The sequence below is a fragment of the Protomyctophum bolini genome, assembly GCF_963924005.1.
Source record: "Protomyctophum bolini genome assembly, chromosome: 21".
NCBI lineage: Eukaryota > Metazoa > Chordata > Actinopteri > Myctophiformes > Myctophidae > Protomyctophum > Protomyctophum bolini.
Genome location: NC_137882.1, coordinates 3,458,701 through 3,486,074, shown reverse-complemented (window position 1 = coordinate 3,486,074; position 27,374 = coordinate 3,458,701). Strand labels below are relative to the sequence as shown.

At 44.8% G+C, this 27,374-nt stretch overlaps 1 protein-coding gene across 1 annotated transcript in view; it reads right to left on the bottom strand.

Annotated features, from left to right (window-relative positions):
• Nucleotides 1–282: 282 nt before the first annotated feature.
• The window catches only part of dpp6a (dipeptidyl-peptidase 6a), a gene marked incomplete at its 3' end in the record, with an annotated part of 351,171 nt that continues 324,079 nt past the window's right edge, over nt 283–27,374 (bottom strand). The window contains exons 9-26 of the mRNA XM_080793953.1: nt 18,952–19,106; nt 18,165–18,262; nt 17,508–17,631; nt 17,151–17,189; nt 16,609–16,716; nt 15,429–15,520; nt 15,076–15,123; nt 14,795–14,913; nt 13,109–13,156; nt 9,242–9,340; nt 8,332–8,401; nt 6,114–6,308; nt 4,978–5,032; nt 2,290–2,389; nt 1,561–1,619; nt 1,088–1,160; nt 889–962; nt 283–435 (exon numbers count right to left, since the gene is read on the bottom strand). Of these exons, the coding sequence (XP_080650079.1) occupies nt 283–435; nt 889–962; nt 1,088–1,160; nt 1,561–1,619; nt 2,290–2,389; nt 4,978–5,032; nt 6,114–6,308; nt 8,332–8,401; nt 9,242–9,340; nt 13,109–13,156; nt 14,795–14,913; nt 15,076–15,123; nt 15,429–15,520; nt 16,609–16,716; nt 17,151–17,189; nt 17,508–17,631; nt 18,165–18,262; nt 18,952–19,106 (1,709 nt within the window). The remainder of the gene's footprint in view (nt 436–888; nt 963–1,087; nt 1,161–1,560; nt 1,620–2,289; nt 2,390–4,977; nt 5,033–6,113; nt 6,309–8,331; nt 8,402–9,241; nt 9,341–13,108; nt 13,157–14,794; nt 14,914–15,075; nt 15,124–15,428; nt 15,521–16,608; nt 16,717–17,150; nt 17,190–17,507; nt 17,632–18,164; nt 18,263–18,951; nt 19,107–27,374) is intronic.

Sequence of the window (27,374 nt, the reverse complement as noted above, 5' to 3'; positions counted from 1 at the left end):
GAGAGTGTATAAGAAAGGAGAAGAGAGACAAAAAACCCAAGAAGAAATGCGGGGGTGAATCCAGTGTCTGCTTTGGAAGGCAGTCTCAGGTTCAGCATGCTTACCAGGGGGGGGTGGGACACACAAAGGGGAGTCCAGATCAAAGGGAAGCGAAGGATGGGACGGACGGACGGACGGACGGGCAGGTTGTGCTAAGTTGGACACAAAGGGCGGTACAGGGATTTTTTGGGGGGGGCTGAAGGGTCACAACCGGGGGCCGGAGGTAGAAACCGGAGGGCGAAGCTAGCCCTCGTCCTCGTTATCGTCTTCTTCCGGTCTCTCCTCGTAGACCTTGTCCGGTAGCCTGAAGCACTCCTCGAAGAAGTTGACCAGCGACTGGCTGAGGTGCTGCCGCGTCACCTCGCTGTGGATGAAGTGACCTTCGTCCGGGTAGATCTGAGAGACACACACGGTGAGGGCAGGAGGATGTGTACAGTACCGGAAGTTTGGTGTAAAACACTACGCTTTATTCCATTTAGGCCCGACGTCGAAATAAAAAAAACGTTCGCTCTGAAAGAATATATTATTCAAAAATGTGTGCCGCATTTTCACGAAAAAAAAAGAAAAAAGACCTACAAGCTCGTAGCTCGCCACTCGGTGGCGCGTTATGAGCTTGTAGATCTGCTCTGGATTCTTAAATGGATTATCTATTGTGTAAATGCATGCCACAGAAAAGGGTCTAATAATCACATTATGTGGAATGAAGGCATTTATGAATCCAGTCATTCTTCCGACTAACAATGGAATCCCAATAGGATGGCAGTGTTAGGAAAAAAACTTTGAAGAACAACTAAATGAATGTTAAAAAACGGGGGTACCTGCGTGTGTGGCGAGGGCAAAACCACTTACCTGTAAAGTGTAGTTGGCCTTGACACTGATAAGCTGAGATATGAATTTAGCCGTATGCTGGAAATGGACCTTTTCTGTGGAAACAAGTTCAGAACACGTCACAGAACAGACACACTGAGACACTGCAGGCCGTGTTGTGTAGAGAAATGAGGCGTGATGATGTGTGCGTCATTGTGCAAAAATACAAACGCCTTCTTACCGTCGGCTGTCGGATGAATAATGAGAAGCTTCTTGTCCATGAACTGTGGCGCTCGGTGTGCTAAGTTTGCCATCTGGAGAGAAATTATTAATAACTTAAATTACAGCAGAGAATCTGATCAGCCTATACTTGTCAGTTCAGTCTCCACTGAATGTTAGAGACAACAGAAACACAACGCACACACAGTGATGGTTGAAATAATCAATGTGTATACCGTGTATTAGGGCATTAAGCAACTAGTTGACTAGTTTTCTAGTCCATGACCTTGTTGGTACTAGTTGAGTAGTTGATAAGAAAAAAGAAAAAAAGCGTTTTTTTTTTTTGGTTTTCCCGATTTTGTAGGCCTTAAGATCAGGTAGATTATAGTTATAGTCATGTACACAGTTTTTAAATATACAAATATGTATTTACCCCCCCCCCCCCCCCCCCCCAACTAGTCAACTAGTAAAAATGACTAGAAGTGAATGACCTACCGTGTATGCCCTCGTGTCAGGTTTAGGGAGTCCAAGATATCTCTCAGAAAAGGCAGAAGCTGGAAGGAAATCAAAATGTACACATTATTGGCTGTGGATATTCTAACATTAACGGCATTCATTTAACCAGTCAAACTGTGATTTTTCCATTTTCCAGATACAGTATACTGCGATTATATCTCTCACTGACTGTCTCACTCAAATAGCATTCACACAGTAACCCCGGGTCTGATTTAATTGGCAAGCATGTAGAAAAGCAGTATGCTGAGAGAGCCACCGGTATACCATTTTCATGATCAAAATATTAGATATTATTTTCTGTAGAAGCAATTTCCACGTGCAATTCCAAAGCCCAGTGTTATCACAGCGCATCTGTCACCTCCTCCTCCTCCTCTGGCAAGGCAAGAGAGGGTCAGCAAAAACATCATGCTGTGTGTGTGTGTGTGTGTGTGTGTGTGTGTGTGTGCGTGTGCGTAACGAGAGTTATACACTTGTACTGACTCACGCATCAAACTTGTCCCTGTTATGAGCCTTTTCCCCCCTGTTTGGTAGGGGAATATGGAATATGAATATGAAGTCCATATTCTCTTACTCAATCTATTAGAGCAGTTTAATCTAATCCAAAGAACTGTTTAGATGGTCTAGAATGTGTTCCAAGATGTCCAGAAGCGTGCACACGCACACACACCGTGCACACACTACTTGACATTCAACGAGTACAACTCTTACCATATAATTGGAAGTCGGTAATGGGCGACAGGACGGCTCCACATTTCACTGGAGACTCTTCGGCAGTGAGCAGCAGGCTGGTCACATAACCCCCGTACACCTGAGAGACACACAACGTGACAGGCTTATTGTCTTCAGAATTCAAACTTTAGTTTTTTTCTGTAAATTAACACCCTACTTGGTCAATCCAATCCAACTTTATTTATAGAGCACATTTAAAAAACAACAGAGTTGACCAAAGTGCTGTACATAACATAACAAAAAAAACACATAAAAGTGCACAAAATCTAAAAAGATAAAAAACACATTATAGAGATACAAATATACGGGGTGGAGAAAAACAAAACAGACACTAAAACAAAAAGTAAATATCTCACTCTGGGGTAAAAGCTTGGAAATAAAAGAGTTTTAACCCTCTTATTCCCAGCCTTAAATCACATCTTTTTGTGGCTTAGGCCAGATTTGGCGACTTTTTGAATGACAATAGAAAAATGTGAGATATGACCACAATGGCATGAAATATCTCATTTTCAAGATCCATGTCTCTGCTTCACAATGAAAAAATAATTATGACTCTAGCATGTTCCTTCGTTGACTTATAAGCATTGTAGTACAACTTGGTTTCACTGTTCACTGAAAACCAAGGTGTATTAAAATGCTTATTACTAAACAATGGAATATGCTAAAGTCATAATTCTTCTTTCATTGTGAAGTAGAGACATGCAGCTTTAAAATGAGATATTTCATGCCATTGTGGTCATATCTCACATTTTTCGATTGCCATTCAAAAAGTCGCCAAAGCTGGCCAATGCCAGCCAATGCCCCATTTCTTAATTCGTCATTTTCATGCAAAAAGAAAAAACAGCGGTCTAAATAAATTATATACATATAATCCGGCAGTTTAACTGTAACACCCAAAACTGCCACCAGATGGCGGGAAAGCACCATTATGCTGAAAATGCCGTTAGAGTCAAATCTCTTGACATCACTTCCTGTTCAACGGAGTAAACAAGAAGTGAAAAGATTGTCCCCTACAAGATAGCCTCACTCTCTCTGAATGCTAGGCTAACAATAGCTTCATCATAACTTAGTCTAAAATCACCCAAATCGAGCCCAGAAAGTCCCAAAATATCAGATTTTTTGCCGCGATTCACATAGAGACGGCGCGCGTGCACGATAGTGCACGATCGCGCGGATTTCGGCCGGTTTTTAGTAGATTACATAAAAATAAAAAATAAAATGCAAAAAAATCGGGAAAAAATGATAATTTTATTAATTTTTTTTGGAATTATTGTCTACCACGTCCACAACGTCCTTGGCCATGAGGGATTAGTTGATACCACGTCAAATAACACGTCGTTGGCCATGAACCAGTTAAGACGGGATTTTAAAAATAGGGATAGAAGGGGACAGTTTTACAGAGAGGGGGAGTTCATTCCTAAGTTTAGGGGCAGCTACAGAAAAGGCACGATCTCCCCTAAGTCTCAGTCTGGACTTCGGGACCTCCAGCAGGTCACAGGTACAGGTACAGCGCCACACAAAGGGCATCGAAAGTAGCAGTATTTGCCATCTTTTCAATTTGAATCCTGACAGGTAAGAGTTTTGAGGTTTTTCCCGTCCGACAGAGACGACATCCTTCACAGACCTGAAACACAACATGACAGCGTGGCCTCTGGGAACAGGAATGTCTGTCCTAAATGACAGCGGACATTTTTGAAAAGACTTACTACACTAGTCTAATCTAAAGTGAGTGATCTTTAAGAAAGGAAAATCTGTGCGGAGTTTGCATGTTCTCGCCCCGTGTACCCTAGGGTAGGTAGTACTAGGTACCCTCACAACAACCAAAAAAAACATGCAGTAATCCTGGTCTCTAAACTGCCTCCCCCTGGCCAGCCGGGGTGCCTGCATGGTGGAGGAAAAGGAACTGGTTGGTATAATGTGTTCTAGTTGGGAAACTCCCGCCTGTCAGGTGAAAATAAGTGGCCTGCTCACTCCTCCTGTTAGTTAGTTAAAGAATAAAATAAGTGGCCTGCTCACTCCTCGTGCATGGAGTTTGGCCCCTGGAGTGTATAGTGACCCAGGATTACACTAGACATTTGACACTGGGTGAAAACAGCTTACCTAATTCAACGTCAGATTTGCAAATATACAGTATACAGTGTTGAGGCTTCCTTCAGTGTTGCTCTTATCTGGGCGCCCGCTGGCCTAGTGGTCCAGGCGCATCATGCCACATATATAATAATAATATAATAATAAAGATTTATTTGTATAGCAGCTTTTAAGAACAAGTCACAAAGTGCTTTAACAGAGAGACATATAAAAAACATAGCAAGGAGGCACACAATAGAATAAAATACATTGTCAATAATACACAAAATCACAACACTAACAGAAGAAATCAATAAAAAAATCACAAATCACATGGGTAGGGGGTTGAATGCAGCTTTGTAAAAATGGGTCTTAAGGAGTGATTTAAAACGCAGCACAGACTCGGCAAGCCTGATCTCTATAGGCTCTGGCCTGACAGCGTGTCGCGTGTTCGAGTCCCGAGTTCATGACGACCTTTTGCTGCATGTCTCTCCCTCCTCCCTCTTTCCTGTCTGTCTTCACTGTAACTATCAATAAAAGGCACAAAAGCCAAAAAACAAAATCTTAAAATAAATAAATAAAGAAAAGTGTTGCTCTTACCTTTCCGAAAACACCAATCCTGGTTTTGTCAATGTAGGGTTCTTTAGAGATAATACTGGAAAGGAAATCAAATCAAAGAGGTTAGAGTCAGAGACAACGTTGCGGTTTCTGTGTACACAATACATACTGTACCTTGACAGGGTTAATGTATCATGACATATCTGATGTAACTCTCTATTGTGTTAAAACCTGGCGTTGGAGGTCAGAATAAAGACAAATAAAAGGACTATAGAGTGAATTACATATTATTGTCTCAGTCAAAAAGCTGTAGCTTGTAGTAATGCATAAGTGCCACAAGGGGGCAGTGGATGTCCATTATACCCATGTTGGTTGATAATTATGAACAGGTAAGATCTACTGAAGAACTTCCCATGGTCCTGGAATAGATGCAGGTTTGTTTTGGTGTTTTGCATGATGTTATACTTTAGCTATTGAAAAATAGCAGATCTACAAGCTCATAGCGCTGCACCGAGTGCCGCGCTATGAGCTTGTAGGTCTGCTATTTTAGAAAAATCGCGAAAATGTGCCTCAAGTCTTTGAATATATATTCTTTCAGAGTGAATGTTTTTAACTCATATCTTTGCTTCTGGGGGGGGGGGGAAACATGAGGGTTTTTTCTGAAAACTGTCAGGATTTAGAAGACATTAATTTGTAGAATGGAACTCAGGTCTAAATGGGTGGTTAACCCATTCTGGGCAGGAACCCTTTATGCTTTAGCTATTGAAAAATTGCAGATCTACAAGCTCATAGCGCGCCACCGAGTGGCGCGCTACGAGCTTGTAGGTCTGCAATTTTTTGAAAAATCGAAGAACGACTGACATAGAAACATAGCTTTTTCAAAAAACTGTCAGGATGCAGAAGACATTTTTAGAATCTGATCTCAGGTCAGAATGGGTTGATCAGACCAGTGTGTGTCCAGTGGAAACCTCGTATTAATCTGATCTCAGGTCAGAATGGGTTAATCAGACCAGTGTGAAACCTCGTATTAATCTGATCTCAGGTCAGAATGGGTTAATCAGACCAGTGTGAAACCTCGTATTAATCTGATCTCAGGTCAGAATGGGTTAATCAGACCAGTGTGTGTGTCCAGTGGAAACCTGGTATGAATCTGATCTCAGGTCAGAATGTGTGTGTACCTGAGCGCCTCCAGCTGGTCCCTCTCCTCGAACAGGCCCAGCCTCCTCTGGATGTGGTGCAGCAGGTTGGTGCCCTTGAAGCCGCTGCCCCGCCCGTCGAACCGCACCGCCACCGCCCCGAAGCTGCTCACCAGCACCGACGTCCAGTCCAGCCGGAAGCGCTCCGACACCATCTGACCACCGGGGGCGCCATCGCTACACCACGACACAAACACATACAACAGTATTTTTATCGGCTTGCATTTAGTTGAGTTATAATGTGCGTTCCTACCCTGTCCTGACTGATTTGCTGCATGTGGTGTTTTTATTTATTTTTTCTCTATGTTTTTATACTCTTATTTTGTTCTTTGCCATTGTTCTATCATTTTAACTACTTGTGTTTTATTGTATTCTATTTTTGTGTCCTGCCCTGTGAAGCACATTGAGCTGCTTTTATGTATGAAAGGTGCTATATAAATAAAGTTTATTATTATCAACGATCTGACTTTATTATAGTCTAGTCACGTGGTCTAGTAGCCATGTAGTGGCGAGACTTTCATGATTGGCTGGCCTCTAGTCTAAGCCAATGGGAGACTAGGTCCTATACGGCCAATGGGATATTTCTGGCAGAAGCCCTTGACTGCTGATTTCACCCTTCTGCTGGGACACTAAGCCCCACGGCCAATAGGACACCAAGCCCTTCCCCCAACCCCTCCCCCTTTATCATACAACTACAGCTGTGGGTGCGGCTTCAGTTCACCACCCATCACCACCATAAAAACGACTTTTTAACAAATACTGTACACTTTTAAAAAAAAACTTCTATAACAATAAGACCTGAACATGATCATGTTTTAGGGTGGGGAAAAAAATCATGGCACTCAAGCTCTCTCTCCTCTCCTCCACAGCGTCGTGACTAGACATAACAAAACGCGACCCAGTGGTGTTGTAGAAGTGTTTGGGAACTAGTGAGCTGTAGAATGTAATGTCACAGAACTGCATGGTTCAGCAGGCGATGCATTAGGACACCACCCGTCCCTCCGTCCTAATGGTGGGCCCATTTCATTAAAGACATGACAAATAAAACGCTTCTCATTCTGAGAGAGCAGGGAGACGTGCAGCTAATGGACAAAGGGAGGGACGGTGCGTGCGGGGAGGAGGTGGTGGAGGAAACGGCAACGGCAGTGTAATTATCACACGGCGTCCGCAGTGGAGGACAACACAGCCACGTATGGGATGCTGATTAAAACCTGATGGCCTCGGAGTGCATCTGTCGGCCCCACGCGGGCGCGTGTGTGTGTGTGTGTGTGTGTGTGTGTGTGTGTGCGTGCATGCGTGAATATGTTGGTTTCGCCAAAGCCATTGAGGTTGGGGTCCCCAACAGGCGAAATGTGTTAATGCATCACACGTTGGTTATTCAAGAATAGCAGAACTACAAGTTCTCAGGGGTCCGGTCCACTGCCAAAATAATACGTATCCATTTGAGGTCCTTGAGATGAAGGATTTTTAGCCAACTAACTGGTGTTAGAAGAAGCTCATCCCACGCTCCAAATAGTTAATTCACCCTTTTGTCAGAATTCTGATTGGTCCCTGACCTGACCAACCAGCAGGCTCTTTATGCCTTGTTCCGCCCTGTTTATTCCATTTTGTCATGCTTTAGCTTTTGAAAAATAGCAGATCTACAAGCTCATAGCGCGCCACCGAGTGGCGCGCTATGAGCTTGTAGGTCTGCTATCTTTGAAAAATCGAAGAACGACTGACATAGAAACATAGCTTTTTATGAAAAAACTGTAGAAAACATTTTTAGAATCTGTTCTCAGGTCAGAATGGGTTATGTTGAATTTTCTAAAACATCATTCCTGGAAAAACAACTCAAAACAAACATGGTATGCCCTGCAGTCACCATGCTGCAGCTGTGATGTTCCTTTTTACTTTTACGTTTAAAATAACAACTGAACGCACAGAATATCAATACGAAGCAACTGAAAAAAACATGTTATTTCAATGGTAGTGGATGGAGACTTGGAGAGAGAGGATTTTTGTCCAACCACGAAACAGCAACCAATGGGTGCGAAGAGGGGCACAGCCATGGGGGCGGGACTTGACAAAAGGGTGAATTGTTGCTGGATTCAACCAAACGCATTCCGTGTGCGATTGTTGTTCATTCACGTGTGTTTTTGTGTGCGGGTGCGCATGCACGACGACGAACCAAAATGAGATGTAATGTGGTCATACGTACACCAGGAGGAGCAGTGGGTAGTGCGACGTCTCTGCAAAGCCCGCGGGTTTGACGATCTGCATCGTCAGCGCTGTAAGAAGTTACACACAACAAGCTGTAAGAAGTTACACACATCAAGCTGTAAGAAGTTACACACATCAAGCTGTAAGAAGTTACACACATCAAGCTGTAAGAAGTTACACACAACAAGCTGTAAGAAGTTACACACATCAAGCTGTAAGAAGTTACACACATCAAGCTGTAAGAAGTTACACACATCAAGCTGTAAGAAGTTACACACATCAAGCTGTAAGAAGTTACACACATCAAGCTGTAAGAAGTTACACACATCAGGCTGTAAGAAGTTACACACATCAAGCTGTAAGAAGTTACACACAACAAGCTGTAAGAAGTTACACACATCAAGCTGTAAGAAGTTACACACATCCTCATCATCACAATATATACACCATGAGACAGCACTTCTACAGCAGCTTTTAGAAGAGTTTGATTTCATGTTTTCATGGTTGAGAATTCAACACAATTTGGTTTGAAGTTTAAAACCTAGCTGACATTCATTGTCATGAGACGCTACCCTGCCACAATAAATGGTTATTTTTCTACGTTTTTGTGTAAAATAATAATAAAAAAAGTGAAATAGCTCTAGGGTATCTTGTTGTTGCAATCTCCTCCCAGCCATCTTCCACTCTCCCTTCCACTTTTTTATGTATGGCACTCTATTGTGTTCGTAATGTCTGAAAGCATCGTTATGCTCTGCTGTTCACCAGTGTCACTGAAGCCACCAAAAAAAGTCGATCTACAAGCTCACAACATAGATATGCATGTACTGTAGGCCTACTGCAGTACACAGACTGCTAAAGTACTGCTGCACATGGTGATCAGGGTGATGCGTTGTGGACTTGTGGCGTACCGTAGTCATCGATGTGGATCTCCTTGTACTCCACCCAGGGCATCTGAACGTTGTCCAGAGTCTGCCTCAGGTCCTCGTTGGTCTCCAGGTCGTACACCTCTGCAATCACAGCAGACAGACAGACAGACACCATCAAGCACTGCGTCTTCTTATCCTATTTCCGAGAATTCCAGGCCCACAAATTTGTGCCCATTGAGCGCACAAAATGTAGCCTACTACTCCAGTTCAGGTTGCCAAGTCCTAGACTGTGACGTACGAAACCGCTGTTCACGCCTGTGTTTTCTGGCCCTGTAGTATCTCGAGTCTAGTACACTACTGGCCAATCACAGCACTTACACCACTGGCCAATCACAGTGGGGCTCCCTCTCCCTGTACTCCCCCCTACCTCTCTCTCTATCCTTGCTCTACTTCTGTCACTCCGTCGTGAAAGTGAAAGTAAATGTACCCATCATCCAGCACGGGATTATCTCTTATTCACAGAGAAAAAACAGCACCATAACAACACCAAACACACATCGCTGTCTGCGTTGGTTAAAAATGTACGGTTTCCCACCAACGAAAGATCAATGGATGGACATTATTGAGGAACTGTATTCTCTGGAAAAACTAACATTCATACTGAGACTACAAGAGGATACATTCTATAAAAAGTGGGAAAAGTGGAATCTCCTCTCTCAACCTAGCGATATTGCAATAGGATTTCATTGAATGTTTGTTGTAATATGAAAAATGCAGCCTTTTTTCTTTTACTTTTTGTCCTTTTCTTTTCTTTTTCTTTCCTGTATTGTCTTGTTAGTTGAGTTATTTTTTTTGTCTGTTCTTCCTTCAATAAAAATTAAGTGAAAAAAAAAGTACGGTTTGTGTGTGTATCTCACTCTCGGACACACGCTATTCACAGAGAAACAATTTGAGCGTGCATAGTTATAGTTTGAAATAACTGCAGCACACGAGCTCCACACTCTTCACATTAGGACTGGAATACATATATGAGTGGTGGAGGAGATGAGGGAGGCCATGGAGGTACAGTACGCTCGTGCGATGTCTTTGAACGAACAATGAAATTATAAGTCATTCTACTTTATTCAAAGTAAAAGTACATAGTGTAATACTGCACCAAACAAACATATGAAAAGTATCATTATACTGCTCTGCTCTGCTCTGCACACCAAAAGGCGGAATGCCCTGGAACCATCCAGAAAAGGCTGTGTAGCCTATCGCTGGTTTATTTCAAAACAAAAATCAGCAGGAGACCACAATCTTTACCTTTGTACAGTGTTTGTATTTGTAGATGAATCTCTCTATGTTGACAAATGGAATACACAGGACCCACAATGGAAACTTGTGTTCCATTGCCATCCTTTTAGCTTTAATGTCTTGTACTGTACATCGTACTGTACAAAGACACAATGAAACAGTAGCACAACCCTGTGTTTATCATGAAGGGCGGAGGGCGGTATTATCAGAGTAAACGACAATGTCGTGGAACCGTATTATAATGTTTGATTGTTTTGGCAGGAACGTTCCAAAGGGGACGTACAGTACGGCAGAGCGCCACGCGCGCCGCTGACAAGCCCCCTGATACAGGTTTGAACACCTCATGGATTAAAATATCAATTCTAGTCTCTCTGAAAGGATTGTAGAGGAAGGAGAGTAAAGAGCGATATCCTGTGTGTGTGTGTGCTCGTTAAACGCTTCGGTTCTGGTGTTGTGTCGTACCCTGGGGGACCGCATGAGTGTTGGGAGCCTGTTATGTGGTGCTGTGTGTGTGTGTCTCTGCGTGTGCGAGAGAGTGGGTCTATCGGTGTATCGTATGCATCATTTGCATATACTGCGTGTGTGCGTGCTAGTGTTGTTTTCGTCGACTAAAACTAAGACGAAAAATGTTCGTCGACTACCTTTTTCCACTGAAGAAAACTAAATGGAAACTGTGCTATGATGACTAAAACTAAGACTAAATATACTGACAATTTCGTCAACAAATAAAAACTAGACTAAAATGTTAGGAAGGGACTCTAGTGGACAAGAGATCCAGTATGAGTCATTTTACACTTGCTTGCAGCGCGACGCGTTGTGTGCTTGTAGATCGGCTTTTTTCAGCAAGTGTAAAAACAGTCCTTATGACGGCATCAATGCCCACCAAAATACATTTTAGCCGACTAAATCACCTGTAGATTTAGTCGACTAAAATCTCATGACATTTAGTCTACTAAAACTAGACGAACACTAACACATTCCAAAATCAAAATGTGCTGCCAAAAACAACACTGGTGCGTGCGTGTACTGTGTACACAGAATAACAACCGTAAGACGCTATTATTTGAACAAACGTTTGTGGAAGTCACACTTGATTTTATAGTTCCATGCTTGTGTTGCTGTTGCTGCTTTGCTGTCTCGCCTGAGATGAATTTTACACACTGTAGGCCTTGTTCTCTGTTCCAACTGTTAATGCCTGTGTTTGTTTTTAAGTCCCACTGTACTGCACGCCACCTGCTATGGGTCTCATCCCTATTATAACGAGGGCGTCTGTGATTGGTCATGGTGGATTTCTGGGTGTGCACGTAGCGATTATCAGCAGATGTCTGAAGAAGGACTTTGACCGAAACGTTGCCAATAACCCATTCTGACCTGAGATCAGATTCATACGAGGTTTCCCACTGGACACACACTGGTCTGATTAACCCATTCTGACCTGAGATCAGATTCTAAAAATGTCACAGTCGTTCTTCGATTTTTCAAAAATAGCAGACCTACAAGCTCGTAGCGCGCCACTCGGTGGCGCGCTATGAGCTTGTAGATCTGCTATTTTTCAATAGCTAAAGCATGACATGATGCTAAACACCAAAACGGGTTCCCGGTCAGAATGGGATAAAGTCTGTGCAGGCGGTGTGCGGGTCTTCGTGCAACTTGGTGTGCATTGTTCTGAATACTTTGAGTCCTGCCTACGCACCCCCGTCTCAGAGCATACAAGACTTTGTTGTCCCACTGTATGCAAAAGCACTTTGTGAGATCTCTCTCTGTGAGAAGAAGTGCCACATAAATAAAAGATGTACTTTATAATTTACTCTCTTCTTTGGTCTCTATTCCCCCCTGTATCAAATCAAGCGATGTTGAGTTGAGCTGTATCTGTTCTGCAGTGAAGAAAAATTGCACAGTATATATTGGCCCTGTCGCTGTGCATTTGTATTACAGCCGGGGTAGTGTCACCGTTTTATTTTGATGCTGATTTCTTATTTTGCCTTCCAGTGCAGAAAAGAAACCGCTCCCTTCAGCTCAGCCTTATGAGATAACAGATCACGCACGGACACGCACGCACACACACGTACACGCACACGTACACGCACATGCACACGCACACACACAGACACGCCTAAATGCCCAATCCTAACTGAATATTTTTCTAATCTTAGACCCATTTCTAAAAAGCTTTTTTTTTCTCCAACCAATAAAACAACCCATTACATTACTCTTCCGAGGGACCGGGAAAAATGGTCCACTCCTCACAATGTGTCTGTTCCCTCATCATATTCTACTATATTTGTGGGGACATGCGGGAAGGGACACACAATCTAATTATGGGAACGCTCATATCGCGCCAGAGCGCCAGTCATAATTTCATGAGGAACATCCTTTTCCAACAGAGTAATGTAATTACTGGGACTTGGCCCGCCGCACCAGAACCATGAGTCACACAGCACAGGTGGCCCGCGCGCACGCACGCACGCACGCGCCCGTCACTGGCAAACACAATTACACATTGTCCCCTCGTGACAAGGTCGTATTTCTCTTTTTAATATGCCTTAATTTGACACGACGCGGCGCGCTTGTAAAAGCATGTCGTGGAAACAGTGGAACAGAACAAATACTCACTCTCTCTGTCCTGTGTGTTGTACACGGCGGCAAACGGGACGTATGGGCCTGGGGGAGCCATAAACACAGGAGACAGATTAATATGGACATGCAGCGTCTAAACAGCAGGCAATGGTAGGGAGAGAGAGAACTGAGTGGTGCAACTCCCCTCTCCTCTCTCCCCCTTCCTCTCTGTCTCTCTCTGTCTCTCTTTCTGTAATTAGTGCAACATTATCTCTCTCTCTGTTTCTGGCACAACAGCGCAGCTTTTGCCCCTACTGGTACTCTAAACATAGTCACATACCAGTCACATAGGTTAGGACGGACGTTGCTGTTCCTTGGAGTGGTTACACCACTCAAAAAAGCAAAACAGGTCTATGAAAACAAGCCCAAAATAAGCGACTACAATTTCTAATTTAGCTAAGTTAACAGCCGTCTAACAGTAGAATATCTGTACAATGAACCTTATAATATGCACTATAGAATGCTATGTCTATATAAAATGCTATCAAAATTACAGAAGTTTTTTCAAACAAATCTTTAAGAAAATACATATATACGTAAATACATCTTGTATGGGGGTCCATGGTACAAGATATTTTCAATGGGGTGTACCCGCGGAAAAATACATTAATTTGGGGGTCCTTGACATGAAAACATTTGAGAACCACTGTTTAAACAACATCAGGAAACTACCAATATTTGCAGAAAAACAATCCAATAGTCTACTTTTACAATAAGCGGCACGGCAGAGGTTATATCACGGACTCGGACTTTAGTATTCACAGCAGGGTAAACATGGTACCAAATGATGTACCAGAGGTTATATAACAGACTTGGACTTTAGTATTCACAGCAGGGTAAACATGGTACCAAATGATGTACCAGAGGTTATATCACGGACTCAGACTTCAGTATTCACAGCAGGGTAAACATGGTACCAAATGATGTACCACCCACACTTCCATACAAGCTATATTTTCGGCGATAAACTTTAAAGTAATTTGTCTTAGTTTTTACTGCAGAGCGTTTGCCGCTCTTTGGCTTTCCAGAGGGCAGAACAGATGGGGAGTTTACAGGGCATGACTTTCACCGGCTACACACGTCATATAAACTAGTAATTCATCTCAAAAAAGTGCAAAAAGGCGCCGCCACCTTTGTAGATAGCAGCAACAGCTTTGTCGTTTGTCAAGAGCGTTGATACGGCTGTTTCCATGGCTGCGTGTTTTTTTTTTGCTCTGTGGCCCAGGAGATCTGTTTGGATCAGGTTATATTTCGTGTGTCTTTTCAGTCACAGTCACAACTTATGCAAGAAATGGTCTAGTTACTTCTAGGATAATAATGACATTTTACAAGATCTTCAAAAGGGTTCAGGGTTTACCACAGGGGGGGGGGGGGGGGGCTGCCAAGTCTATATGTGTGATGGGAACTTTTGATGTTTGTTTTTTTTGAGTGGTGCAACCACTCCAAGGAACAGCTATGTGACTATGTCTCGATGTTTAGAGTACCAGTAGGGGCAAAAGTGGCGCTGTTGTGAGAGAAAGAGATAGTCTTGCACTGTTGCCTGCTAATTACAGAGAGAGAGAGAGAGAGAGAGAGAGAGAGGCAGGGGGAGAGAGGAGTTGCACCACTCAGTTCACACGGGTGTGATTTTACTTGAACCATATAGCATCCCATCCCTGAGAGGAACGTCAGTGTAAAATATACCGTGGCAGTCGAGCAGGAAGTAGCTCATGTTGTGGCTGAAGGAGCCGCTGACGTATCCACACAGGTCGGAGAAGTCACATGACAGACAGCGGCGGTTGAACGGCCCCACCGTGTCGGCACTGGGAGAGAGAGAGAGAGAGAGAGAGAGAGAGAGAGAGGTGTGTGAACGTACTAATGAGTTCCTCCACCACCGTGAACTAAATGTACTTCCATTACACTTACTTCAAACACAAACATTGGAAGGAAGAAAGGAAGGAATTAATTAATGAATTACTGAATACCTGTAGAGATGTCTCCTCTTGGGATCGTCCTCTGTGCTCAGGAAGTATCTGAGTTCAAACAGACCACAACACTATGTAAACACTACGCAACCTGTAACTCATGCAGACCAGCAGGTGGCAGCGTTACTTAAAATCCACATCCACAGAAATGTGGAATTGCATCACTCACTGTGTTCCAAAAATAAACAAATCAGATAGGTATGAGTCTGTGTCTGTTATTTATAATAATTGATAAGGTCTGTGTTTGGATAAACACAGACTGTGTGTGTGTGTGTGTGTGTGTGTGTGTGTGTGTGCGTGTGCGTGTGCGTGTGCGCGTGCGCGTGCGCGTGAGCGTGTGCGTGTGTGCGTACATCAGCTGGCTGTCCTCGTTGTAGGCCAGGATCCGGGTGACGTCCCAGTCTCCTGATGTGATGGACTGCAGTGTGTCTGTGCTGGTGTTGGGCTGTAGGGGTGGGGGGAGAGAGAGAGAGAGAGAGACAGAGACAGAGACAGAGAGAGACAGAGAGAGAGAGACAGAGAGAAGTAAAAAAGTTATTCCACTGCGCCTTGCCCAGAGAACGGCCTCATAAAGAATATTTTTCCTCCGATGAAAAAAAATCCCTTTCTGGCCAAAAAGTACAGTTTATACGTGTGGTGGGGGAGAGGGGGGAGGGGGCTCAGAGTGTGTCCATTAAGCCACTAAGGAAAGTAGGCTTACTGTAATGACACAACCCGCCTTTGTTTTTGTGAGTAGCAAAAACGTTCTTTTTATTTACGCCAAAGACGAGAGGTCTGCATTCAGTCCTGGTCTGCATTCATGCGAGCGGCGGAAGTTGAGAGTAACATATATAGCTCTAAATGCAACGCATTAGAGCTATGGACCAGAGCATTAGAGCTATGGACCAGAGCTAGAACTACAGTATTGTTCTCCAATTGTTCAGTATTGTTCTTCCAGTCCAGCTGCCTATATAATAGTGCCTACCAAACCGCCCCTAAGGTCTTCCACTGCTGGCCTGCTCGCTTTGCCTAAAGAAATGGCAACAAAAAAATACGGAGAAGCAGCTTTTTGCTTCTACGGGCCGACGGCATGGAACAAGCTCCCACTGTACCTTCGTCAGGCAGCCTCTGTAGACATTTTTAAAGCACAGCTCAAGACCCACTTCTACAACATTGCTTTTTCTTTTGTTTTTTAAGATATTTTTTTGCGGCTTACGCCTTTTATTGGTTTTTTGAAGGGACAGACAGTAGGCTGACAGGAAACGGGAGAGAGATGGGGGGATGACATGCAATAATGGCCGTGGCGGGCTCGGGAGTCGAACCCGCGGCACACTGAGACTGGATTACCAGTCGGGTGCCCAGACGGTTACGCCACCGCCTGGGCTACAACATTGCTTTTAATTGATCTTTTATTTTTTGTTATTCATGTCCTCACTGTATTGCATTACTGCTTGTTTTTTAATGTCATTGCCATTGCTCTGTAAAGCACTTTGAGCTGCATTTCATGTCATGAAAGGTGCTATACAAATAAAGTTTTATTATTATTATTATTACCTGTGAGATGGACATGGAGATGTGGAAGAACTTCCCCCGGCCTCCCTGAGGGATGGCCCTGGTGAAGAACAGCCTCAGGCCGTCGTGGGAAAACAGAGGCTCTTCATTCTGAAGAACACAGAACAACAGAACTCGGATCAGTTTGTTTCAATTTACTCTGAACACAGAACAACAACATTCAGCCCAGAGTTCAGACCTCGGATCAGTTCGTTTCAATTTACTCTGAACACAGCACAACAACATTCAGCCCAGAGTTCAGACCTGGGATCAGTTTGCTTCAATTTACGCTGTGAGAACAAACAACAGACAACTGGAAAGGACGATTTGACACTGACAGGTCTGACAGCGAGGGAATAAACAGGTCGATATTTTAAATTAAAACCTTTTTTTCAAAGCCTCTACATAACACTGCCACTACATGGTCACATTAACATATCAAAGGCATTATTAATGAGCTGTAGTCTGAATGTCACATGCTTTGCGTGTGAGTACAGTACAGTACAGTACGAACATCACACAACATGAATTGGCTCCTACTGTACCTGTCTGTGGAGCCAGCCTTCACTCTCATCCTCGTATTTCTGAAACACGCGCACACACACACACACACACACACACACACACACACACACACACACACACACACACACACACAGACACACACACACACAAGGTAATATTCCCATTCTAAATATGCGACGATTTGAATACTTTTGAAAAATACATTTACAATTGACAGCTACCCTAGTCACATGCGTTCAAACCACAGACGACAGACAGACAGACAGACAGACAGACGGACGGACGGACAGACAGACAGACAGACAGACAGACGGACGGACGGACGGACGGACGGACAGAACAGACAGACAGACAGACAGACAGACAGGTCCATATACCTTGGTGCAGACCCCGGTGGTGGCTCCACAGAGGGTCAGTATGGAGATGTTCTGGGCTCGGTTCAGCCAGTTGATGGCCAGCTTGGTGGTCGTGGCCCATTTCACCATCGTCACGTAGTACTCACTGACAAACACAAGGAGCAACATGCACAATAAGATCGCTACTGTTGCAGTAATCCTGGTCACTAAACTGCCTCCCCCTGGCCAGCCCGGGCGCCTGATGGAGGGGAAAGGAACTGGTCTCTATACTGCCTCCCCCTGGCCAGCCCGGGCGCCTGATGGAGGGGAAAGGAACTGGTTGGAATTACGTGTTCCTTCCACGCGCTACGTCCAACCAGGGAAACTCCCCCCTGTCAGGTGTAAAGGAGCAACTTGGACACTCAGGCATGAAGGAAGCATGAGTTCAAGTCCGTTGCTCTCCCCTTGTCCCCCATATATGGGGACTAGGTTGGTGGAGGGTGTGTAGAGCCAAGGATCACATTTTTAGATGATTGACACAGGGGTGAAAAATGGGTTACAAAATATATAAAAGATCGCTACTGTTACGCTAATTTAGATTACTTTCATGTCACTCCATGGCCTATGGCTCCTAAGTATTAACCCCTGACGACAAATTAATGATATCTACTGACGGGACGTGAAAAAAACCCCACCTACCCTATTCTGGGGTCGTCAGGTCTCCTCATCTCGATGGTGTGGAGAGGACCGTTGAGGTTCACCACGTACAGCGTGATGACGGGGTTCTCCTCACCGGCCTGGAAGGAACAGCAAAGATGAGTGACATTTAATATCACAATACTATTTTCACAATGCCTATTTTGCAAATGCTTATTCTGCATGCACACGCGCGCACACACACGCACACACTGAATGTAAAGAGGCCATAAATCACGGGCAGTTTTTAATCTCAGTGCCATTTAATTTCACAATACTACATGTTGTCCATTGGTGGGAAAGACAGAAGAAAGAAATATCAATCGTTTCAACTACAGCAGTGGTTCCCAAAGTGGGGTCCGGGGACCCCCAGGGGTACCTGAGGGGGTTCCAGGGGGGGACCCAGCTAGATGATAATTTGTAACCATCTGGACCCTTATGGGTCCATTTGGTTCCATTTGTACACTCTCAAGAGTTAAATTAACAGTGGTTTTACAATATAAATTTGGGGTACCAGAGATAGAAATGCCATTAAATCGGGGGTCCGTATAGCGTAATGCGTGTGAAACTGGGGGTCCTTGAAATTAATATGTTTCAGAATCACTGCTAGAGCTGTACAAATCCTCCCTTATCAAGGTCACTGGCATTATGTTTTCAAATGGGGGGTCCATGGCCTAATAAATGTTGATTTGGGGGTCTTTGACACGAAAAGATTTGGGAACCACTGAACTACAGTCTACAGCTTCAATGAAGGTTGTGCAGAGAGAAAGAAAAGGGGGCGTGGCATCACCTTGGGGTAGTGGTACTCTTTCCCCGTGGGGTAAGGGATGCCCGTGAACATGGGCAGCTCCATCCTGGGCACCAAGGTGTCGTTGATGGTGGCGTACGCCAGCCGCGCACCGTCCGGCGACCACCAGTGGGCGATGTGGGACTGGAAGATCTCCTCTGGGAGAGGGAGAGAGGGAGAGAGAGAGAGAGAGAGAGAGTCAAAGAGATAGTGGCTAGATCCATCCATCCATCAGTCCATCTTCAACCGCTTATCCGTAGTCGGGTCGCGGGGGCAACAGCTCCACCAGAGAGCTCCAGACTTCCCTCTCCAGAGCAACATTAGTGACTTCCTCCTGGGGAGATTCCGAGACGTTCCAAGGCCAGTGAGTCAATGTGTTTCCTCCAACTGCGCCTTGGTCTGCCCCTGGGGGTCTCCTCCCAGTGGGACGTGGTCCTTGGTCTGCCCCGGAGGTCTCCTCCCAGTGGGACGTGGTCCTTGGTCTGCCCCCGGGGGTCTCCTCCCAGTGGGACGTGCGTCGAGGACCTCCCTAGGGAGGCGCCCGAGGCTAGATGTTCAAAAGAAACCCAGACTGTGTTCATTACAGTGACTCACACACCCCCCAACACCAGAGTCACAAGTCACAGTATTCCACACAGGCTACAAAGCGAGAACAACAGGCCTGCTAATGATGTTGATACAGTACAATAATACTGAAAATACTGCCCTTGTGGGAATAGTGCCTATTTTGCAAATGCTTATTCTGCATGCACATGCACACACACACACACACACACACACACACACACACATCTCTCTTGGAATGCACACAGGCACACTGAATGTAAAGAGGCCATAAATCACAGGGCAGTTTTTAATCTCAGCGGTGCATATCGACCATTCCAAATAAATCCGTCTGCCTAGAAATGACCCAAAAAAAGCAATTCCTCAAACTGGTGTACTACAAACTATATGCAGTGGGTTTTTGTTGAAATTAATTCAGTTTCCTTTTTGTGTGTTGTTTGTTGTGCGTGTGTATGTAATTCTGTAGGCTGGCGAGGCTTAACCCATTCTGAACGGGAACGCATTTTGGGTGTTAGCATCATGTTATGCTTAGGCTATTGAAAAATAGCAGATCTACAAGCTCATAGCCGCTACGAGCTTGTAGGTCTGATATTTTTGAAAAATCAAAGAACTACTGACATTTTTAGAATCTGATCTCAGGTCAGAATGGGTTAATCAGACCAGTGTGTGTCCAGTGGAAACCTCGTATGAATCTGATCTCAGGTCAGAATGGGTTAAAAACAATAACTCCTAGGAGAGAATACCAGGCTCCACACGCACACGGACACACCGTGCGGCACACACACACACACACACACACACACACACACACACACACACACACGCACACACACGCACACACACACAAACACACACACGCACACACACAGTAAACAAACTGTACCTCTTGTCAAAACAGAGTGAGTCATTCTCACATTATGCGAAAGATAGAGAATTCACTCTGGGAATTGGTTTTGACAACAAGCAGCACATCCTCCAACAGACACTGCCGTTCGTTCATTAGGTCTGTGCGTCATGGCGACACACCAAAGGCTGCATGCCGTTCCTTCATTAGGTCTGTGCGTCATGGCGACACACCAAAGGCTGCATGCCGTTCATTCATTAGGTCTGTGCGTCATGGCGACACACCAAAGGCTGCATGCCGTTCATTCATTAGGTCTGTGCGTCATGGCGACACACCAAAGACTGCACTGCCGTTCCTTCATTAGGTCTGTGCGTCATGGCGACACACCAAAGGCTGCATGCCGTTCATTCATTAGGTCTGTGCGTCATGGCGACACACCAAAGCCTGCATGGCGTTCATTCATTAGGTCTGTGCGTCATGGCGACACACCAAAGCCGCCGTTCATTCATTAGGTCTGTGCGTCACGGCGACACACCAAAGGCTGCATGGCGTTCATTCATTAGGTCTGTGCGTCATGGCGACACACCAAAGCCTGCATGGCGTTCATTCATTAGGTCTGTGCGTCATGGCGACACACCAAAGCCGCCGTTCATTCATTAGGTCTGTGCGTCATGGCGACACACCAAAGACTGCCGTTCATTCATTAGGTCTGTGCGTCATGGCGACACACCAAAGGCTGCCGTTCATTCATTAGGTCTGTGCGTCATGGCGACACACCAAAGACTGCCGTTCATTCATTAGGTCTGTGCGTCATGGCGACACACCAAAGACTGCATGGCTGCCGTTCATTCATTAGGTCTGTGCGTCATGGCGACACACCAAAGGCTGCATGGCAAGTAGTTTTACTTATTGTCATTACACGCCACAAGCTACATTTATATCAACCGTAGCAATTAAAATTTCATTAACGTTGTTTATCCGCGGGACTGGGATGCGATGCGCGCGGGCGTTTGGGGAATTAGCAGACATCAGCTCTACCAATTAGCATTCCCATTAACCCATTCTGGGCGGGAACCGCTTTTGGTGTTATAGCATTATGTTATGCTTTAGCTATTTAAAAATAGCAGATCTACAAGCTCGTAGCGCGCCACCGAGTGGCGCGCTATGAGCTTGTAGGTCTGCTATTTTTGAAAAATCGAAGAGCAAGACTGACATTTTTAGAATCTGATCTCAGGTCAGAATGGAAAACTGTCAGGATGTAGAAGACATTGTTAGAATCTGATCTCAGGTCAGAATGGGTTAAGTTGGTACGCTCTGCGGAATAGCTTGACGTGCGGGGGAGGTCTTCTGCAGGAAGGCCTACGTTACGATTATCTCCTACATGCATATCGTCTCTCTGTCCAAAACGGTTTCGTTTAAAGAAATTGCGAAAGTAGCAGAATTATCTGCAATACTTTTGTTCTATTTGTTGTGATGCTGTAGTACACAGTGGGTTCTCAAACGTTTTAGCATTCCAATTTACAATTTAGGCTTTCAGCAGACGCTCTTAATCCAGAGCGACTTACGTTAAGCAAGAACAAAAAAGCATGGGAATACATTCCCATTAATTAAGTTGGTACGCTCTGTGGAATAGCTTGATGTGCGGGGGAGGCCATCTGGGGAGGCCTTCTGCAGGTATACAAGGACCCCCAAATCAACATGTATTAGGCCACGGACCCCCCATTTGAAAACATACTGTATGCCAGTGACCTCGATAAGGGAAGATTTTTTTACGGCTCTATAGCAGTGATTCCGAAACATATTCATTTCAAGGACCCCCAGTTTCACACACATTATGCTATACGGACCCCCGATTTAATGGCATTTCTATCTCTGGGACCCCCAATTTATCCTGTAAAAACCACTGTTAATTTAACTCTGAGAGTGTACAAATGGAACCAAATTTGGTTACAAATCATCATTTAGCTGGGGACCCCCCTGGAACTTCCTCAAGTTCCCCTGGGGGTCCCCGGACACTACTTTGGGGAACCACTGCATTACGTACTCCACGCATATCGTCTCTGTCGTGGGAAAACAAACGGTTACGTTTAAAATAATTGCAAAAGTAGCAGAATTATCTGCAATACTTTTGTTCTATTTGGTGTGTGATGCTGTAGTACACAGTGGGTTCTCAAACGCTTTGGGCTCAGATCAGGACAGGACACCCCCCGCGAAATAACTTTTATAATTCCACGGCACCCCCTGAATTACATTGATACTATAGCACCTTATAATATGGTACAGTACATACATTATGTAAAGCTGCCTTCCGGTGGGTCGTGTGACATTAGTAGTATAGTGTAATGATCGGTGCTGAAAGAAATAATAATCTAATATTATCGTCTCTGTCGGGTGGAGGAGACCTCATTATGTCCCAAACTTGTCAGTTACTTGTCAGTATTCAAAAGGAGTAGATCTATAGAAGATCTATAGAGTAGATCTATAGAAGCTCAGAGACAGAGATGATAATTGGATTCCGCCTGGAGGACGAAACTCACTCATCTGTCCGTCAACTGTAGATGGAGGCCTGTGTGTCGAGCCGAGGCTACACAACACCCTACATACGTACGCCACTAATGTGTGTAGAGCCGAGGCTACACAACACCGTATGTACGCCACTAATGTGTGTAGAGCCTGGCTACACAACACCCTACATACGTACGCCACTAATGTGTGTAGAGCCTGGCTACACAACACCCTACGTACGCCACTAATGTGTGTAGAGCCTGGCTACACAACACCCTACGTACGCCACTAATGTGTGTAGAGCCTGGCTACACAACACCCTACGTACGCCACTAATGTGTGTAGAGCCTGGCTACACAACACCCTACGTACGCCACTAATGTGTGTAGAGCCCGGCTACACAACACCCTACGTACGCCACTAATGTGTGTAGAGCCTGGCTACACAACACCGTACATACGTACGCCACTAATGTGTGTAGAGCCCGGCTACACAACACCCTACGTACGCCACTAATGTGTGTAGAGCCTGGCTACACAACACCCTACGTACGCCACTAATGTGTGTAGAGCCGGGGCTACACAACACCCTACGTACGCCACTAATGTGTGTAGAGCCTGGCTACACAACACCGTACTACGTACGCCACTAATGTGTGTAGAGCCTGGCTACACAACACCGTACTACGTACGCCACTAATGTGTGTAGAGCCTGGCTACACAACACCCTACGTACGCCACTAATGTGTGTAGAGCCTGGCTATACACAACACCGTACGTATGTACGCCACTAATGTGTGTAGAGCCGGGGCTACACAACACCCTACGTACGCCACTAATGTGTGTAGAGCCGAGGCTACACAACACCCTACGTACGCCACTAATGTGTGTAGAGCCCGGCTACACAACACCGTAACTACGTATGCCACTAATGTGTGTAGAGCCCGGCTACACAACACCCGTACTACGTACGCCACTAATGTGTGTAGAGCCTGGCTACACAACACCCTACGTACGCCACTAATGTGTGTAGAGCCTGGCTACACAACACCCTACGAACGTACGCCACTAATGTGTGTAGAGCCTGGCTACACAACACCCTACGAACGTACGCCACTAATGTGTGTAGAGCCTGGCTACACAACACCCTACGAACGTACGCCACTAATGTGTGTAGAGCCTGGCTACACAACACCCTACGTACGCCACTAATGTGTGTAGAGCCTGGCTACACAACACCGTACGCACGCCACTAATCACTGAAAAAAGAGAACTAATCTCAGTCCCATGCAGAGAGGAAAAGCGGGCCATGCCGCCGGCTTGAGATGACCTCTGGTTATATACAGCTTCAGGGAGGAACGGTGTTTCTATATATACGGTTCACACAGAGTGTGTTCCTAATCCTAACTATAGCCAGTGTGTGTGAGAGACATAAAAGATCATTTAATGCATGGCGCACGCTAAGCAAGCACGCACGCACTATCTCTCTCTCTCCCCCTACGGAGTTGAAGAAGTGCATGCAGATCAGCACAGAACAATGACTCCTGCACGGGTTGTTAAGCAACACAATGAGTTGAACACAGCTACAGAGAGAGAGAGAGATAACCTGAATTTTAGTATGCACCACCCTTACGGTGAGCCGAACAGACAAAAGAGAGGCACACAGGAGAGAGAGATAGAGATCAAAATGAGATTTAGAGAAATAGGAGTCACACGGGGGACAAAGAGTAAAACTTCTTCTGTGTGAAGGGCAAGTATCAGCATTCAGCGGTATGTACCGTCCCGTACCGTACCGTACCGTACCGTACCGTACCGTACGCATGCTGTGCATGTATTGTGAATACATGAAAGGAAGAAGAAAGGAGACAGGTAGGGAGAGAAATATTAATTGACAGCGTGTGATGCGACTCATTTCTCTCCCACACACTGTCAATGTCATTTTATTCTGTCTCATATCTCACGCAATCCGTCTCACGCAATCCTGTCCCTTTCACCCCTCTCTCTCTCTCTCTCCCTCTCTCTCTCTCTCTCTCTCTCTCCCTCTCTCTCTCTCTCTCTCCCTCTCTCTCTCTCCTGTGATTACCCACCCAGGTACGCCTGTCACAGACTCACTCACTGCGTGGGCTCAATTATCCCATTCTGACCTGAGATCAGATTCTAAAAAATGTCTTCTACAACCTGACAGTTTTCCATTCTGACCTGAGATCAGATTCTAAAAATGTCTTCTACATCCTGACAGTTTACCATTCTGACCTGAGATCAGATTATATAAATGTCTTCTACATCCTGACAGTTTTCTAGAAAAAGCTATGTTTCTATGTCAGCCGTTCTTTCGATTTTTCAAAAATAGCAGACCTACAAGCTCGTAGCGCGCCACTCGGTGGCGCGCTATGAGCTTGTAGATCTGCTATTTTTTCAATAGCTAAATCATAACATAATGCTATATAACACCAAAAAGGGGTTCCCGTTCAGAATGGGTTATTCACAGGAAGCGAAGCGAGGACATTACTGATGCATGAGGACGTGGTGATTGTCAAGTCAAGTCAAGTGTCCGACGGGACGGAGAATATCGTGCCCCCATGGGAGGGAGGGAGGGAGGCGTGCGGCCGTGAGGCGACGTCTGCTCCACGTGGGCCCAAATAATGAGAAAAGGGGATGGTGGGGAGGTGTGTGTGTCGTGGGGGGGGGGGGGGGGGGTATATATCCCAGTTGGCACTTAACCCATTTAGACCGGACGTCGAAATAAAGAAAAGAAAAAGTATTCTATATTCTGACAGTTTTCTGAAAGATGTTTCTGTATCAGTGGTGCTCCATATTGTCAATATTGCCAATGTCGAGAACCCCAAAAATTATATGTAATTGGTCACCCCAACCCCCCATCTGAAAATATGTTGTTCCAGGAACCCCTCAGAAGCAAAGATTTGAGTTAAAAACGTTGGCTCTGAAAGAATATATATTCAAAGATTTGTGCCATAATTTCACGATAAAAAAAACAGATCTACAAGCACATAGCGTGCCACCAAGTGGCGCAATATGAGCTTGTAGATCTGCTATTATTCAGTAGCTAAATTATAACAATGTCTAAAACACCAAAAGGGGTTCCCGCCCAGAATGGGTTAAGGGATTATTATATGTACAGTACTAGCATATGGATGCTATTATTGAGCTAACAACTGTAACGATTATGACCCTGGAGTTACTGGTTATATCGCGGCTCGCCTCTCGGCCTATACTTAATCACACTACAGTGCAGTGTTGTCTTTGGCAGCTAGATTTAGATTTTAGTTTTAGTCATAGTCTTGAATGGTTTTCATGTAGTTTTAGTCACATTTTAGTCACCTAAAAAAAACTTGAGTACATTTGGAATTCCCGGACCTAGCAGAGTTCTACATTGCAGTATTGATACTTTTACTTAATTAAGTAAAACATTTGAGTACTGTTTTCCACCAGCTGATATATATGACTATATTAAAGGACAACAGACATAGATGTTTCCAACAGGGGGCAGCAGTGTCACACAATATAAGACTTGTACAGAGAAGGTCCAGTCAGAGGTCATGTGAGGTCATCTCATCTCCTCTCCTACACATCCAGCCTTTGTCCCGTTAGACCAGGGGTTTCCAACAGGTGGTCCGTGGACCACTGACAGTCCATGGACGTATTGCATGTGGTCCCTGACTGACTGACCATTGCATTTGTTGTTGATTTCTTTCATTTTATTTCCACTGGTTGAGAAACTGTGAGCCTGAATGACCTGGTGGTGACCTGACCTATGACAGTGGTTCCCATTAAGTGGGGTCCGGGGACCCCCAGGGGTCCCTGAGGGAGTTCCAGGGGGTCCCCAGCTAAATGATAATTTGGAACCAAATGGACCCTTATGGGTCTGTAACTCTCAGAGTGTACAAATGGAACCAAATGGACCCTAATGCGGGTCCATTTTTGGTCCATTTAGTTTTATTTATTATCGTTAAAGATATCCCCCAAATGTAAATTATTAATCTATTATTATTATTTTAACAACTATTATAAATGCGCATAAAATTTTCTTAAAACTTTATTTTTTAATTTATTTTTTACATAATTTCCTCTGATAAGTCCTAGAAGTAAAAAGTAGTAGTAAGGTTGAAATCTCTTTTTTGCAAGTATAAATTAATCTGTGTGTTACAGTCCTAGAGCAGAGACCTGGGCTCACTCATGCCTTCCCTTCAGCTCTTCAGTGAAGCGAGAACATTCTGCTGGTTGGTGATTGGTTATTGCAGCCTTTCAGCTAATCGGGAGAGAGCAGCCATTCCTTCTCTTTTCCACTTTTCCACCCCTGTGTCAATCATCTAATGTGATCCTGGGCTCTACACACCCTCCACCAACCTAGTCCCCATATATGGGGGACAAGGGGGAGAGCAACGGACTTGAACTCATGCTTCCTTCATGCCTGAGTGTCCAAGTTGCTCCTTTACACCTGACAGGGGGAGTTGACCAGGGGCACTGATGACACAGAGGAGGAAACACGCCGCCCG